General features: G+C 33.2%; 2 protein-coding genes across 2 annotated transcripts; one reads left to right on the forward strand and one right to left on the reverse strand.

Annotated features, from left to right (window-relative positions):
- Window positions 1-32: 32 nt before the first annotated feature.
- Window positions 33-2,946, reverse strand: LOC128168046 (F-box only protein 4-like). Its single transcript, XM_052834129.1, has 6 exons — window positions 2,554-2,946; window positions 1,788-1,999; window positions 1,260-1,480; window positions 900-1,142; window positions 622-788; window positions 33-518 (listed from the first exon to the last, which is right to left on the reverse strand). The coding sequence occupies exons 1-6, from the start codon at window positions 2,800-2,802 to the stop codon at window positions 438-440; spliced, it is 1,173 nt and encodes a 390-aa protein (XP_052690089.1). The 5' UTR covers window positions 2,803-2,946; the 3' UTR covers window positions 33-437.
- A 2,237-nt stretch (window positions 2,947-5,183) lies between these two features.
- LOC128168292 (probable 60S ribosomal protein L37-A) lies at window positions 5,184-10,678 on the forward strand. Its single transcript, XM_052834504.1, has 4 exons — window positions 5,184-5,244; window positions 6,522-6,657; window positions 6,862-6,946; window positions 10,576-10,678. Exons 1-4 carry the CDS (start codon window positions 5,242-5,244, stop codon window positions 10,655-10,657), a joined length of 306 nt encoding a protein of 101 aa, XP_052690464.1. The 5' UTR covers window positions 5,184-5,241; the 3' UTR covers window positions 10,658-10,678.
- Window positions 10,679-16,783: the final 6,105 nt, after the last annotated feature.

Here is a 16,783-nt window from a genome sequence, read left to right on the forward strand (position 1 = left end):
GAATTTATCCTAAACATAAAAAAATTAAAATATTGATTTATATTACTGATAACATTTTAATAATCTCATCCTTCACATGTATGTAAAAAATAAGACACAGTAAGTAAGCGTAAGTATCACAGTCTTTGGTGTATTCATTAACCACTGGACAGAAGAATGCAGTAACAGTTGTTACAAAAATGGCAGCATTCGGTGTTTAGTATTAATAAAGTCACTGAACATTATCCTCACAATTTTTTCAAAAAAGGTACATGTATATCTCAAAAGAAGGCAGCATTTTGTGTGAAAGTATCACATTCACTGGTAGATGTTCTGTGAACCTGCAGTGCCTAATGTTTACTCCTGTATAATAACACACAGTGGTTCTCTATTCATCTTGACGATGTGCACCATTTGGATTAAATCGTCAGAACTGTTAGAGAGCATTGCCTTGACAATCACCGTCTCTGGGACTGTTCAATCAACCATTGAATGCTGGGAATCACACCTGTCAACATGTCTACATTCACATCCTGTACCTGTCAACCAAGGGAAGGAAAGAGTTACTAAATCATTAAGGTTTCTTTTTTCTTACAAGTTTACCATGAAAACTATGTACATCATTTAAACATTTTTATTTACCTGCCATGGTCTGTTAAATGATGACAAGTTTAACATCTTTATGACGTCTATACAGGGAATTCGTTGCTGCTGATTGGTGGGTGTACAGGACATGATCAAGACGGGGACATGTGGAGCAGACCATCTCTCATTGACCACAGCCATTAACTCGTCATAGTCTTCTTGTTCTTGTATTACAAGACAAATTAATGAAGTCAATGAGCATCGTCAAAAATTGAAGATACTGTAGTTATACAATTAGCTTTTGAACATATATTTATCAAAAATTTCATTCTTACCAAATCGGTTTCCTTTTGTTGAATCTACAACATAGATGAATGCATCCATTGCACAGCAGCAAGCCCTTACTGCTGGTTTGAGTTCCACAACTTGTTCTCCGTCTTTTGAGACTAATTCAACCAGACTATTATTTTCCAACCTTTTACGTCTTGTCTTTCGGACTTTTGATGAAGCAGAATATAAAATGGCCAACTGAAATACCTGCCCGCTTGGAATCTTCAGGTAAAACCCTGCTCCTACTCCTACATAACATAAATGATATTATACCATGAATTTACATGATGCCTTGATCACTTGTAAAGAAAATTTGAAAAAAATTATGAAAAGAATACTGAGACATGTTGAAAAATTGTTATTACCAGTAAATTCCCCTGGAGCAACTCCCACAGTCTTTAGCATGTCTGTATTATTGATAATTAAGGGAACAATTTTCAGCGTCCCTGATTCCAATCCAGGTCCAAACATGGCTATCTTTGGGGTCTTTTTAGGTAGGAAAGAACGGATCATACTTGTGAAGCTTCTGAATAAAGCATTCTCTTCATGCATAAGATGATTTGTAGTTGGTGAACAGTGCAGGTATCTGAGGACATGACAAAGGAAGTTAAAGAGAGATCGGCACTTAAACATACAAAATGTCAGTCTGATCGATATCTGATTAAAATCAACTGTTCTTATACACTATACTGCTCTCAAAACTTCATTCCTTACATATTGTTAAAGTTTTAGACTGGGATTTTGAGAAAATTGTGATGTAAATTGTTGTATATATACTGATCTAAGATGAAACTATTAACCAAATTAGAATACAATGTTACAATGTTTGTTCATACTTATATAACTTTGTACGGTAGATGCCTATAAACATGCTTGATAAATGTGTATCTTACATTTCTTTGTTGCTCCACTCCGACTCCACCTCTTTGTACAGTCCCGGATTTGTCCTATGGCTGATCACATTCCAGCTACGAATATCTCTCTCTAAAATCTCACTCCAGAGTATGTTGTCAGAAGTCAAGTCATACCATTCCTTACACACTCTTGATATTCTGCACAACTGAATGGCATCCAGATAAGAAAATATCTTAATTTTGACATTAACCTGAAAATATTGATAATATGATAGAATTAACATATGCACAACATGTGTAAATTATTATTTTTTAACATTTTAGGTAATAATCCATTTGGGATACATATTCTAAATGTTATTAAATTTACAGAAAAAAAAAGGAATTTTTGAAATTGTTAACAAAAATATATTTGTATAGATATAAATATTAAAAGTAAATGCATGCACATTGAAAATTAAGGATAAAATGTAAAACCTATATTAAAATAAGTATTTAAGTAATCTTACTGTTATAGATCCCATATAGCAGATAGAAAACTTTTTTTTGGAATCAATCTTACAAACTAGGGGGGCTTAATTTTAGAAAAAAAAAAACCCCAACAAGAAGTTATGTGTAGTGGCATTTTTAATTTGATAAATACGCGGCTATATGTGCTTAAGATAATACCAAATTAAAAAGGATTTTAATTTTCTTTTGCACTTTCAATTTATATCCAATCCGTAATATCAAGTCCAAAGGTAGCCCATTTACCTGTTTACTGGCATTTAGGCAATTCGTTTCAAACAATCAAAATTTAACTTACCGGTAAATTATTGACATTTAGTCCACGTTTATTTTGATCTCCAACACTCATCTTTTTTTCCTGTTTGTTAATAAACTGTTGAAGTCCCCCTGAAACAACGCAAAAGTCATCGGTGTCACCCATTCGCTTTTTATATTTCTTGATTAAAGTCTTCAATGTATATAGTAACGTATCATCAACAACTTGTGAAACAACGCTGGTTTCTTGATATATCGGTTGATTTACGATTGGAATGATATCAGCAGCCATTTTCCGTGTAATGCTATTACCATTAAATTAAAAAGCCCACTACTACTTTTCCTATAATTCAACATTATATATAAAATAATCACTCTGACGTGCTAACTTCCAACGTGGCCAAAATGACAGGCTTTTGTTTACAAAACTCTATGCACGTTACACTTCCGGTTGGAACTGTATAATGACCTGATATGTATAATGTCCTGATGACCTGATGGCGTGTATTTTGTAAAATACTGATTTGTGCAATGATATAAGAACAATATATTTACATATTTATACAGATAATACTATTTTCTCTCAGAAAAACATAAGAAATAATTTTTAACTTCTTTCAAATAAATTTTTCAGAGCATATAATTTTTTCAGTGGTATAATGTCCTGATTTTTTGTATAATGACCTGATGACCTGATGGCATTTATTTTGTAAAATACTGATTTGTACAATGAAATAGAACAATATTTTTATTTCGTTGTATAGATCACACTGTTTCCTACAAAAAAAACACAAAAAATATTTTGAAAATTCCTTTAAATTATTCTTATTGAGCAGTTAAAAAAAACAAGGGTTATAATGACCTGATTTTTAATTGGTAATGACCTGGTGACCTGATAAATTTCAACAGTTTACCAAACACCATTTTTCAGCTTTATATCTGAAAAATTGTGTAAAAGATGGATCTTTATAAACTTTTGAATAATAATTTTGTAGGATAAACTCTTTATTAATCAAGATCTGTTCATGTTTCTTTGATCATATAAATGAAATTAGGGACAATATTAAAGTTATTCGGGATAAACCCACATTTTTTTATGTTCTTTATTTTGTTATGATAATTTTTTTTAATGTATATAAATGTTTCAATATATTATTTGTTCTGGTATTATATGTGTCAGATTATATATGATGCGTATAGTGTTTGACAGATTGTACCCCTCTCAGGGTCTGTATATATTCAGAAGCCTCTATAAATGTATGGTTTACTGGGGTGTTATTCACACCTTTTTACCACAAGAACCATAATTGGGTTCCTTTGTTTTGATAGCAATTAACAGTTTACACTGCATGTACACTGTTTAAAACTTAAGTGGTCCTCTCCAGTTGTTACATACCTTATTTTTTTATGTTTACATTGCCGTACAGTGTATAATAAACATTATAACAATTGTGGTACAAAAACAGAAATTATTGTGTATTATAGTAGAAGTTGAATAAGAATTAAAATAATGCAAAATTAATACGATTACATATAATTCATTTAGTACTGGTAAATCAGTTTCCACACTTCTGGATGAGGAATGTATGAATTCCTCAGAATATTTTTACAAACTAAGATTTATCATCTCAAAGTATTACATGTGAGTGTATATGAATTATAATTTTTTAAATCAACAATAAAAGATTGATTCTCTCCATTAAAGATCAAGGGATTTACCTATATTTCTTATTGTGTGTATTTTTCAGTTTTACATATAAATTTTACTAAGTTTAGTAACTTACAGAGAAAACATATACAATGTATTTAGGCTTACATTTCAATCTAAAATCAAAAAGATATACTATACTGACTATAATTTTGAATATATATAGCCTATAATACCTACGTTCAACTTACCCCCCCCCCCCCCCAAAAAAAAAGGAAAATGAGAAGTAGAAAAATCACATTTCATATAATCTTCACCCTCATTTAATTTAAAAATATATTTTAAAAGAAAATGTGGTATTTCAGTATTTTCAAAAAATGTATATACACTGAAACCCATACAAAATTCAGCTGTTTCAGAGAGAGAGAGAGAGAGAGAGAGAGAGAGAGAGAGAGAGAGAGCGAACAGTCTTAATAACCAAGAATTTTAAAAAAAATCTTAATAAGATTATTTGTATGTATTATTGAAATGTTTTCTTCGTTCTTAAATTGTCAGAATTATAGGATCCGGTTCATTATCTACTTGATCAGGTCAATCAGGGCATTCTGAAATCAGGACATTATACCCCGTGTTTTAGATCAAAGTGATTTTTGGAAAAAGTATCCATTTATATTTGTTCAAACTTCAGAATTTTCATTTTGATGATTATATCAAACGATGTCAATATAAATAATGAGGCCTAAAGCTTAAAATTTATAGCTATGGCCTTTTAAAAATCAACAGGTCATCAGGTCATTATACAAAAAAATCAGGACATTATACCCCTAATAAAAATTATTTGCTCTGTAAAATTAATTTGAAAGAAGTTATAATTTATTTTTCGTGTTTTTCTGAGAGAAAATAGTATGATCTATACAATTAGGTAAAAAATATTGTTCTTATTTCACTGTTCAAATCAGTATTTTACAAAATACACGCCATCAGGTCATCAGGACATTATACATATCAGGTCATTATACAGTTCCCTTCCGGTTCAACGAATGAAAACGAGGTTTAAGTCTTTTCCGTTTCCGCTGGATCGAAATGGTGAGATTTTGTAGTGTTCTTACCAAACATCCACTGTCATCATCGTTTATGCTTACCACATCGACATGTAATACTTTAGTCTAAACAAGCAAAGCAATATTCTTTGTCCCAATGAAGTTTTTAGTTTAACCAACCATCAAATTCGAGAGAAATTACAACTTAAATTAGCATGGAAGGAGATTGTTTATGAATTCCGAATTTGTTTTGTCATGTTTGGCATTAAAATTTAGTAAATGACATGTTATAAAAAATGTTCAAGTAGTTGGATAACTAAAGCATATAAAAATTAGTGCAAAAGTTGATCAACTGTCAATTGAAAGTACCTATACACATTAGTTTACTGGCATTGTAAAATGTCAAATTTAATGGAGTTATCCATGTGTCTTTGCACAGGGCATTATTATCAATTAGTTGTAATTGAGAAACAGGCAAAATCAACAGGGGTTTAGTTGCCGAATACTGCAGTTCTTAATTATGTGATCCCTGCAGTTCTTAATTATTTGATGCCGAACACTAAAAGATTAAAATTGATGATCTCATAGACTTATACATGCAATGAAATCATCCTCTAAAAACCACTGTTCCAATCATGCTAAAAAGTGTATTCGATATACATAAAAAATAATGGGATGATGCTTGCCATCTTGGATTTTAGGGGGTCCTCAGTTCATGATATTTTTTTAACAAGTTTCCATTTGTCCAATGATTTCTAACAAGATCTAAGTTGGAAAATGATCAAATGATTTATCCCTATTGTCTGATCACATTTTTGTGCTGCATAATAAGTGTATCATGTCGAAATGTACTAGATACTAGATTGCAAAATAATTTTACCAATGAGTTTTAAGCAAAAATTTCACTTGATCAGGGACGTATATATACTAGTCTAACAGGATAGGCAAGTCTCGCCGCCATCTTCGATTTATTTCAAACTGTCACATTAAGTCGGGGACGTATATACTAAAGGGATAGGCAACTTCTACATTCGTAATGTTTAATTCCCAAACTATCAAGCAACCTACACTAGATTTTTAAACTGTTTAATTCCAGTGAAGTATGTCATTTTTTATTAGATTTTTGTAACTCATTTTGGTACCAGTCCCCCCATTTAATTTCACACAAGTATACATTAAGGGTGAAATTTCCTTATACATAAAGGTTAAATTGACTACAATGAATGAAATTAACAACTTATAACAAGTAGCATTTATAAACATTAAATAATTGTTGATGATTGAGGCATTGCTCTCTAATATCTACTGATTTGTTAATGACAGACCAAGGGAACATCCAGCTTTGGTAAACGTCACAACAAAACCCACACAGCCTGTCGGCGGTGTGGGAGACGTGCCTACCATATCCAGAAGAAGACGTGCGCATCATGTGCTTATCCTAGCCCCAAGAGGAGGCACTGTAAGTAACACAATCCAAGAATTGATTGAGTTGTGTCACAAAATGATGGTGTAAATACAAAGATGTTTCTTGAAAGATGACTCTCTTAGTGGTAAATGTAAAACTTTCTCATTTATATCCTATAACTGATTGATACATAAACTTTGAATATTTTTGTTACTGATTTTGTCATGCTAATTCTGTTTCTACTGACCAAATATTTAGTTGAATGGAGTGAGAAAGCTAAAAGGAGGAGGACTACTGGAACAGGAAGAATGAGGTACCTCAAAACAGTACAGAGGAAATTCAGGTAAGTGAATATTAGATAGGAAAACTGTTCATCTATTTGTTTGATGTTATATGACTTGTTCAAAACTCAATCTTGTCATAACCAATCATGCCAAATATGACACAGCCTGAAATGAATACTTATAACAACAAAGCAATGTCCTAATATGAAAAATCTAATGACATGTTTTTTTGTTTTAAAAATTATTGGAAATAAACCAACATAAATCCTCTTTTCTTCACAAAAGGACTACTTATGATAAGGCAAAATATCTGGCCCACCCCACCCCCATTTTAACCATTTTTCTGATCACAATTTGTCCGTTGTCTGTCGTTGTCGTTGTTAACTTTTCACATTTTCATCTTCTTCTCAAGAACCACTGGGCAGATTTCAACCAAATTTGGCACAAAGCATCACTAGGTGAAGGGGATTCAAGTTTGTTCAAATGAAGGGCCAGGCCCTCTTTAAAGGGGAGATAATTGAGAATTATTGAAAATTTGTTGGTATTTTTTAAAAATCTTCTTCTCAAAAACTATTCGGCCTGAAAAGCTAAAACTTGTGTGGAGGCATCCTCAGGTAGTGTAGATTTAAGTTTGTTCAAATCATGGTCCCCGGGGCTAGGGTGGGGCCACAATTGGGGGATCAAGTTTTACATAGGAATAAATAGAGAAAATCTATAAAAATCTTCTTCTCAAAAACTATTTGGCCAGGAAAGCTCAAATTTGAGTGGAAGCATCCTCAGATAGTGCAGATTCAAGTTTGTTCAAATCATGGTCCCCAGGGGTAGGGTGGGGCCACAATAGGGGGATGAATTTTTACATAGGAATATATAGAGAAAATCTTAAAAAATCTTCTTCTCAAAAACTATTAGGCCAGAAAAGCTCAAATTATAATGGAATCATCTTCAGGTAGTGTTGATTCAACCTCGTTCAAATCATGGTCCCTGGGGGTAGGGTGGGGCCAAAATGGGGAGATCAAGTTTTACATAGGAATATATAAAGAAAATCTTCTTCTCAAAAACTATTAGGCCAGGAAAGCTCAAATTTGAATGGAAGCATCTGCAGGTAGTGTAGATTCAAGTTTGTTCAAATCATGGCCCGTTGGGGTAGGGTGGGGCCACAATTGGGGGATCAAGTTTTACATAGGAATATAAAGAGAAAATCTTTAAAAAGCTTCTTGTCAAAAACTATTAGGCCAGAAAAGCTCACATTATAATGGAATCATCTTCAGGTAGTGTAGATTCAAGCTCGTTCAAATCATGGTCCGCGGGGGTAGGGTGGGGCCAAAATGGGGGGATCAAGTTTTACATAGGAATATATAGAGAAAATCTTTAAAAATATTCTTCTCAAAAACTATTTGACCAAGAAAGCTCAAATTGGCGGGTAACCATCCTCAGATAATGTAGATTCAAGTTTGTTCAAATCATGATCCCTGGGGGTAGGGCGGGGCCACAATGGGGGATACATTTTTATACATAGAGAAAATCTCTAAAAAATCTTCTTCTCAAAACTTTTAGGCCAGGAAAGCCCAAATCTGAGTGGAAGCATTTCCAAATTGTATAGATTCAAGTTTTTTAAAATAATAGTCCAGTGGTATGGTGAGGCCACAGTGGGGGATGAATTTTTACATAGGAATATATAGAGAAAATCTTTAAAAATCTTCTTTTTAAAGACCATTTGGCCAGAAAAGCTTTAACTTGTGTAGAGGCATCCTCGGGTATTGTAAATTTAAAATCACAGTCCCTAGTGGTAGTGCGGGTCTGTGATGGCGGTTTGAATTTTTTACATAGGAATATATAGAGAAAATCTTTAAAAATATTCTGGGAAAGTTTTTCGGTCCAAAACTCAGTACTTAGTGTGAAAGCACAGGTTATGCAGATATAAGTTTGATGAAACCATGATACCCTAGAGAAAAGTGGGGCCACAAAATGGGGGGGTATATAGGAATAGAGAAAAATCTTCTTACAGGTACAACAACAAAAGGGGCTTGGTATTTACCAAAAGAAAGAGGTGGATAAAAATTGGCAGATTTTCAATTTTTTTAGCAAGATCTACTGTACTTAGTTGTCAAGATATTTTGAAACTGCAATTGTTGCTCAGGTGAGCGATGTGGCCCCTGGGCCTCTTGTTTAAATAGTACCATATAAAAATCAATTCTTCATAAAACATTATACAGAGGATGTCTATTACATTTGCCCCTATGATTTTTAATGTCCTTACAAGATATGCATTTTTTTTTAAATTTTAAGAAGAACACTAAATAAATATTGATGATACAATGTATACAGGTGGAATTGGAACAAATCAGCTAATTTACAAAAGCCACAGGTCCCTTGAACAGAACAGAAAATTCAGATCCAAATTTTAAGGCTATAATAGTTGGATTTTCTTTACTAAATAAAAGTTAATGACTTTATGGCAGATCTGATGGTTAATTTGTAGACCACCCAGCCTCCTTAGTGGATAAATAAAATAATTCAGTGTTAAACCCACAATCCTATTCAGATATCTTAATTGGGATATACATCCACTAAAAGAAAAAAACCCAGACCAGTATACTGTCCACTAACAGGGATAATGCTTTTGTAAAATTTAAACATCTTAATCCATGGTTCTTAGTCCACTTAGCTCACTCCCAGCCATGGTTGTTTGAAAATTTAAAACTGTAGAAGCACATATTTTCGTTGGGTCAAAATTTTGTTGTTTTTAAACCAAATAAAATTTCGCTGGCATTTAATTTCGCCATATAGTAATCTCTTTGTAATCATAAATACTTGGGTTAAAAATTTGTCATGAATTTAATTTTGTTGATTTATACTGCCAACAAATATAACGAAATTAAATCGTCAACGAATATTTCTGCTTCTACAGTATTCATCCATCATGTAGACGTAGTGTTGCGTTTAACCTTCATTAAATTCTTTTAAAAACTGCATTGGACTAAACAGGAATTAAAATAAATTTATTTAAGCACAAGTGAGTGAATTTTTAGCTCACCTAAGGTGAATGCTAGGTGGATTTTTTTTATGATAAATGTTTTTTTTTAACACGTTTTCATCCTTATCACCTCTGAAATATAATTGAAATATGAAATACGAAAGTATTCTGTTGAAAATAGGGTGGAGGATATAATCTGTTAATTAAAATAAAAATTGTGCTTTAAATTGTTAAATGGGGAGGGGGGCTTTTAATTTTACTAACAAATATGCAGAGAAAAAAGTAGCACAAATGGAGGTTTAAATTTATCTTATGGCATCTAACTGTAATGAATTTTAAGAATTTTCAGGTTTTTAAAATAAAGATGGACATTTCATGTATTTTAATTCTGGTAGTGCTTTTCAAACAAGTATCGATCATGGGTTAAATATAAGGTGACGTCAAATGTATCTGCCATCTTTCAAAAAGAAAAGTTTTTTGTTTTGCTCTCAAAATTTAAATGACAAACTTTTTTAACATTTTAATAGATTATCCTATAGAACTGATGATAATACATGCTGCAGATTATTTGAATCTGATGATTGATTTACTTGCTGAATTTTCTGCCACTTAAGAAAGCATGCTGTTGTTTATGAAAAGTTTATGGATCAGATAATACTGATATTCAAGACAACCACTAGAAAAATTCTAATCAATTTGCCATCATTTTTGTAGGAATGGATTCCGTGAAGGAACAACTCCCAAACCCCGAAAGCGCACAGCTGCTGCACCCAGTTCTACTGTAGCTACTAAATAAATATAGGGGGGTTTAAAAGTCTGTCTGTTTTTTTTTGTTTTTAGGTTATCTGAGTCGCTCAGTTGACTTTGTTGTTGCTTGGAGTGAGTCGTTTCTTAAAGAGACATTACAGCTAATTTTCCTGTATCTGGATAAGCTGTCACCAATTTTTTAAATCACTCAACTCGGTCTTCAACTCAAATTCTTAAAGAAAAGTTCATGGCTTTGAGGTAAAAACACTGTCTTGAGGCTGAGTATTGACCTCAGGAAAGGTGGTAATGTCATGTTGGTTATTAGGCCCACTCTGCGGGCGCCCTTTAGTGACCAGTCTGTCCGTCCATCCGAGATCTCTTGTCCGGAGCCTATCTTCTCTCCCTTTGGCCCAATGTGGCTCATACTTCACCCACAGAGTGCTTTTGGGTAAAGGGTGTTCAGTGACCTTGAACCATGTTTCTAGGTCGAAGCTGAAGGTCACAGCGGAATTATATGAAAATCTTTTTACTGCAATCAGCTTGTAATTTGTGTGAAAGATTTTTCGGAATTCAAAAGTATTGCGAATAATAATTAAATTGACTAGGGTAGATGGGTTTCCTGAAAAAAAAAATCACTTTTGAAAATAAAGGGGTTTTATTCTATAAAAAAAAAAATCAAAAATCGAATTTTCACTTTGAACCTATCATATTGCTTTTAATCTTCAAAGTTGGCAAAACAGCATTCTCTCAGTAAAATGGTATATTTCTGCATGGTTTTTGGCCTCGGAATCCTTCAGGACCAGTCTGCCTCTTAAAAAATCTCAAGATATTTTGATAGGTTGTTCAAAGGAATAAATTGAGAAAGAATTTGTTTAGGGGCACCCTGGCCCTGGGGTCAAATTTTGCAAAATCAAAAAAAAAAGTTTTAAAAAAATCACAAACTGATTTCTACCATAGGGGTCTATATTTAAATAAATGGCATTTATAAACATTTGTTCTTTTTTATGCAGAATTGTTCATTTTGTATATTTAATCTCGATATTCTTCCTTAAATGCACAATTGTTCTTTGAATTAAAGATATCATGGAAAAGTATATGCATAACTACATGTAAAAGCAACAGAACAGGTGTCACGTAAAAAAAATCATGCCGAGCAAAAACTGTTGCGTTTGCTTTTCCAAAACATCTATAGGAAAATGGTATAATTGTGAGAGAACTGAGTACTGCAAAGTACCTGCGGTTCGAAAGAATGTGTGCATTGGTGACATTTTATGCCAAAAATGCAGGAGGAAGGTTTATAGATTAGAAAAAAATGGGGATGGATCAATTGGAGTTTGAAATCCGTCCCCTTGTCATCGTAAGTCCCTTTATACAAATGAATGAGTTCAGTTGAATGTAAGGTGAATGATGATCATGTTCGAACACCTCTTAAAAATCCTTCTAAATCTAATATAATTAAGTCGTGTTCGATATGTATTCATTCTGGCATTCAAAGTTTAAGGTACCGTAATCAGTACTTGATAAGGTTCTTATTTGAGTATACCGGTATAATGGTAATGTGCTCTTGAGCATATATGACAAGCTGCTTGTCAAATGAAAACTTAAGAAGTGTTCAGATGTGGTTGATGTTGAATATTGCAGATTGTGTGGGAGTGACTTTCTGTAATGCAAGAACGCAAAAGCAAATCAAAGTACTGAAGTACTGAGGGGAGTTGATTTTATCGATTATCATTTATTATACCCCCCGCAAACGAAGTTTGGGGGAGTATATAGGAATCACCTTGTCCGTCCGTCCGTCCGTCTGTCTGTTCGATTCGTGTCCGGTCCATATCTTTCTTATGGAGAAACATTAGAAGTTCTTACTTCACACAAAGATTGCTTATGACCTAAGGGTGTGTCATGACCTTGAACCAAGGTCATTCGGGCAAGGTCAAGGTCACTGGCAGAAAAAGTGCAAAATTCGTGTCCGGTCCATATCTTTCTTATGGAGAAACATTAGAAGTTCTTACTTCACACAAAGAATGCCTATGACCTAAGGGTGTGTCATGACCTTGAACCAAGGTCATTCGGGCAAGGTCAAGGTCACCAACAGAAAAAGTGCAAAATTCGTGTCCGGTCCATATCTTTTTTATGGAGAAACATTGGAAGTTTTAACTTCACACAAAGATTGCTAATGACCTTAGGGTGTGTCATGACCTTAACCCAAGGTCATTCGGGCAAGGTCAAGGTCACTGACAAAAAAATTGCAAAATTCGTGTCCGGTCCATATCTTTTTAATGGAGAAACATTGGAAGTTCTTACTTCACACAAAGATTGCTTATGACCTAAGGGTGTGTCATGACCTTGACCCAAGGTCATTTGGACAAGGTCAAGGTCAATGGCAGAAAAAAGTGCAAAATTCGTGTCCGGTCCATATCTTTCTTATGGAGAAACATTGGAAGTTCTCAGTTCACACAAAGATTGCTTTTAAGCTAAGGGTTTGTCATGACCTTGACCCAAGGTCATTTGGGCAAGGACAAGGTCACTTGCAGAAAAGTATAAAACTTGTGTCCAGTCCATATCTTTCTAATGGACAAATATTGGAAGTTCTTAATTCACATCTAGAATGCTTATAACCTGAGAGTATGTCATGACCTTGACCAAAGGTCAATTGAGGAAGTTCAAGGTCATTGTTAAAAAAAAATCGGGCTCAGTATACCAATTATTCAAAATGTTTATATTAAGTGGCTGCTTGACATGTGGAATTTCGTTTGATTCGAGTCATGTTTGTTAACATACTTGCATTAACAGTTAACTTGAACTAAAATGGAATTTAAAGACATTAACAGTTTTCAAAAATAGAGCAGTTGTTATTTATAGAAAATGGACGATGAAATAGATTCATCCAATATTTTTATAATAGAAAAAATACACGAATTATGATTTTTCTTAGCGGGGGGTATCAATTGTGAGCTTGCTCACAGTACCTCTAGTTTTAAAATCAACTTATCTTGCATGGCAATTAGTTTCTAGTTTGTATTTGAATTACGCACTTTTCCGACAAGAATTTCGAGAAACCCCATATGAATCATGTTGTGTAACATTTAAAGATAGATTTCAAACTATGTATTCGAATCGAAACAATTCTAAAAATCGTATGGATCCAAGCACTATTGATATCGAACATAAGTCTTTTTCAACCATGCGCTCGGCTGTCTCCGTTAATCTTCGACATGCAAGAGAGCCTCTCTGCTTGTCGGAATTTTACGGAGACAGCCGAACGTCTGGTTCAACGAGACTTTATCATACTATGGCGTAGGAACACATGAGACAACAAAAATATCTAAATTGTTCGTATTTTATAAAATCTGACTATTTTCAAAGTGTTTATAGATAAGTTTCCTTGAAAAACAATGCTTCAGCATTCCTTACATCGAATTTTTCTATTATTTTCAAGAACTAAGTCTTGTCAGCGGCGATGATTTGTGCTTAGGTCCAAACACTGTTTCACTTTCGGTTTGCCAGAGTAACTGCATAGGAGAGTTGATTAAAATCAACTACCAAAAATAAATATTGTATTTTGTTTTTGGTGTTTATTGCTCTTGTTAAGTGCAAGAAATTCTTTCTGTTGAATAAACTAAGCCGAAGTGCATTATTTGTAGCAAAGAGTCAAAGAGATTGCGACCTTTGAAATTGCGTCACGCGAGACTTTCGATATTCGCCAATAATATATGTCCCTGGTTTTAAATAAACGCATATAAAGAACACATATCGTATTAAAGAAAGTAAGCTTAAAATAAAATTTAAAGCTGCTTGCTCCGATTTTATATCAAATTTTATGCACGCTTTTAAACGATGTTTATGCTTAGTATATGTATAATAATAGACATTGCAGTTGTTTTTTTCTAATCAATTAAGCCAAATTTCATTGAAGTAAAATATGTACAAAATTTGCTAACAAACAAACGACATAATAGGGTACCGCGTTATTTCGCCTCATGTTAAATTTTACCTCTGACGACGAGACGGGTATGGTTGTATTACGACTTTGACATCGCATTCAATAAAGGTCGAAATAATCAGACAAATTACAAATAAACGTGTACGTTTTAATTGTTCGCTAAAAATACGTACAAAATTTGCTAACAAACAAACGACATAATAGGGTACCGCGTTATTTCGCCTCATGTTAAATTTTACCTCTGACGACGAGACGGGTATGGTTGTATTACGACTTTGACATCGCATTCAATGAAGGTCGAAATAATCAGACAAATTACAAATAAACGTGTACGTTTTAATTGTTCGCTAATATTTCTGAAGTATCGATGCATAGAATGCGGGTTGAATAGCCCCAATCATTCGGGGGACGAAACCTAACGGTTTCCTTTTCTATAAATTCCCGTGATGCACTTTGGTTTGTTTTTTTAAGAAAGCCCATTGAGCTCATTTTCGTAGGTAAAAAAAATATTTTTTTAGCGAATAAACGCGAAACTTTCGCGAATAAACGCGTAACTTTCGCGAAAAAACGCGAAACTTTCGTGAATAAACGTGTAACTTTCGCGATATAACGCGTAACTATCGCGATATAACGCGTTACTTTCGCGAATAAACGCGAAACTTAAGTATGTAAATGGATTAGATTTAACCTTATACAAATAACATAAATTCAAAAGTAGGAAATCTTTAAAATCTTAGTACTGATTTTCAAAGGACATAATGCATTGCGCTTCTCACATTCTAATTGTATAATTGAAAATGAGGCAGCAACATATTTTAATTATAACAATTTTAATTCGAATTAAACGTTTTATTAAGTATCATTTTAGAATCTAAAGGATATCATCGTTTAAAACGTTATAATATATGTTATATCGCTGCGACATAAAGCTTTTGTTCAAATCTAGATGACGTAAATTCGTCCTCCAAATTTATCACATGTCATTTAAAAATTAATACTAAGATTTTAACGGTTGAATTTATATCAATTTTTTAAGAAAAAGATAATCAATGAATGCCTGTTCGAACACAGGGTCGCGAACAAATGAAAATCGTAATATGATGCTCAAACTTATTATCTACTTGGGACATATACATGTAACATATAAAAATGTTATAAAGTTTTATCAGATTTATTAATATCTATATGTAAAAAAGATAATTTTGTCTTAAAAAATCAACGTAGCACGGATATTATAAAAAGTATTTTATGATATAAAACTTAAAATGTGTTTGTTTTCAATCGGTTTTCTTCATAAAAGCTTTGTATGAAATGGCAATATTTATATAATGATTTCGCGTTAATTCGCGAAAGTTTCGCGTTAGTATCGCGTTAATTCGCGAAAGTATCGCGTTAATTCGCGAAAGTTACGCGTTTATTCGCGAAAAAAACCGCGTTATATCGCGCAAGTTTCGCGTTTATTCGCAAAAGTTACACGTTTATTCGCGAAACTAACATGTTATATCCCGAAAGTTTCGCGTTTATTCGCGAAAAAAATATTTTTTTTTACCTACGAAAATGAGCTCAATGGGCTTTCGTAGTTTTTTCGTTTGCCCAAAAAGAAATTATTTTTAATTACTTCGAATATTTATAACTTTGAAAGGAGATTGATTCTGCTCGTGTAAATAGGAGAAAGTCCATAACTTTCTAAGATAATTGGTTTGTATGGAAAAAAATTTGATACTGTAATAACAAAAAAATCGGACCAAGTAGCTTTAAAGATAACCAAGTAAAAGAAGTGACCATATCTCATACTGCTCGGACAACGACTGTGAAACTTTTTGTTCAATCACTATGCATTATGAGAACTAGAACCTAAGAATTTACTGTGCATGGCCTAAAATCAAGAATTGGAACGGAAATCGATATGTTTTTTGTAAGGACAGAAACCAATACCGGTCCTATAGGTTAAGGTACCTCAATACACCCAGACTTATACTTTTTAAGACACTACGTCATTTTATTAAACTGTTTATATCGTTCGATTCGGTTGTATATCGTCGAAGCTCAGGGTTAATGTATGTGGCTTCTGAACCGCAGATCGTGATTTCGAATCCGCCTGGAGCTTTTGTTCATGATTACTGAATTAAATTTTCTTAAATGTAATTTTTCATCCAAAATTACGCATCTTTTTGCCTATTTGACTTCTTGTCCATTATGATATCTATTATAATCAAGTAATTTTCTGCTGATTTG

Source organism: Crassostrea angulata, chromosome 10, assembly GCF_025612915.1.
Source record: "Crassostrea angulata isolate pt1a10 chromosome 10, ASM2561291v2, whole genome shotgun sequence".
Lineage (NCBI taxonomy): Eukaryota > Metazoa > Mollusca > Bivalvia > Ostreida > Ostreidae > Magallana > Magallana angulata.

What these genes read in the sequence shown, in the direction of transcription:
- LOC128168046 (XM_052834129.1), bottom strand. Translation starts at nt 2,802, where the DNA reads ATGGCTGCTGATATCATTCCAATCGTAAATCAACCGATATATCAAGAA. An exon ending in TGCTCCAGGGGAATTTACTG is followed by an intron (nt 1,143 to 1,259) that starts GTAATAACAATT and finishes TATGTTATGTAG; the next exon opens with GAGTAGGAGCAGGGTTTTAC. An exon ending in CATTTAACAGACCATGGCAG is followed by an intron (nt 519 to 621) that starts GTAAATAAAAAT and finishes CTTGGTTGACAG; the next exon opens with GTACAGGATGTGAATGTAGA.
- LOC128168292 (XM_052834504.1), top strand. An exon ending in TAGCCCCAAGAGGAGGCACT is followed by an intron (nt 6,658 to 6,861) that starts GTAAGTAACACA and finishes CCAAATATTTAG; the next exon opens with TTGAATGGAGTGAGAAAGCT. An exon ending in ACAGTACAGAGGAAATTCAG is followed by an intron (nt 6,947 to 10,575) that starts GTAAGTGAATAT and finishes TCATTTTTGTAG; the next exon opens with GAATGGATTCCGTGAAGGAA.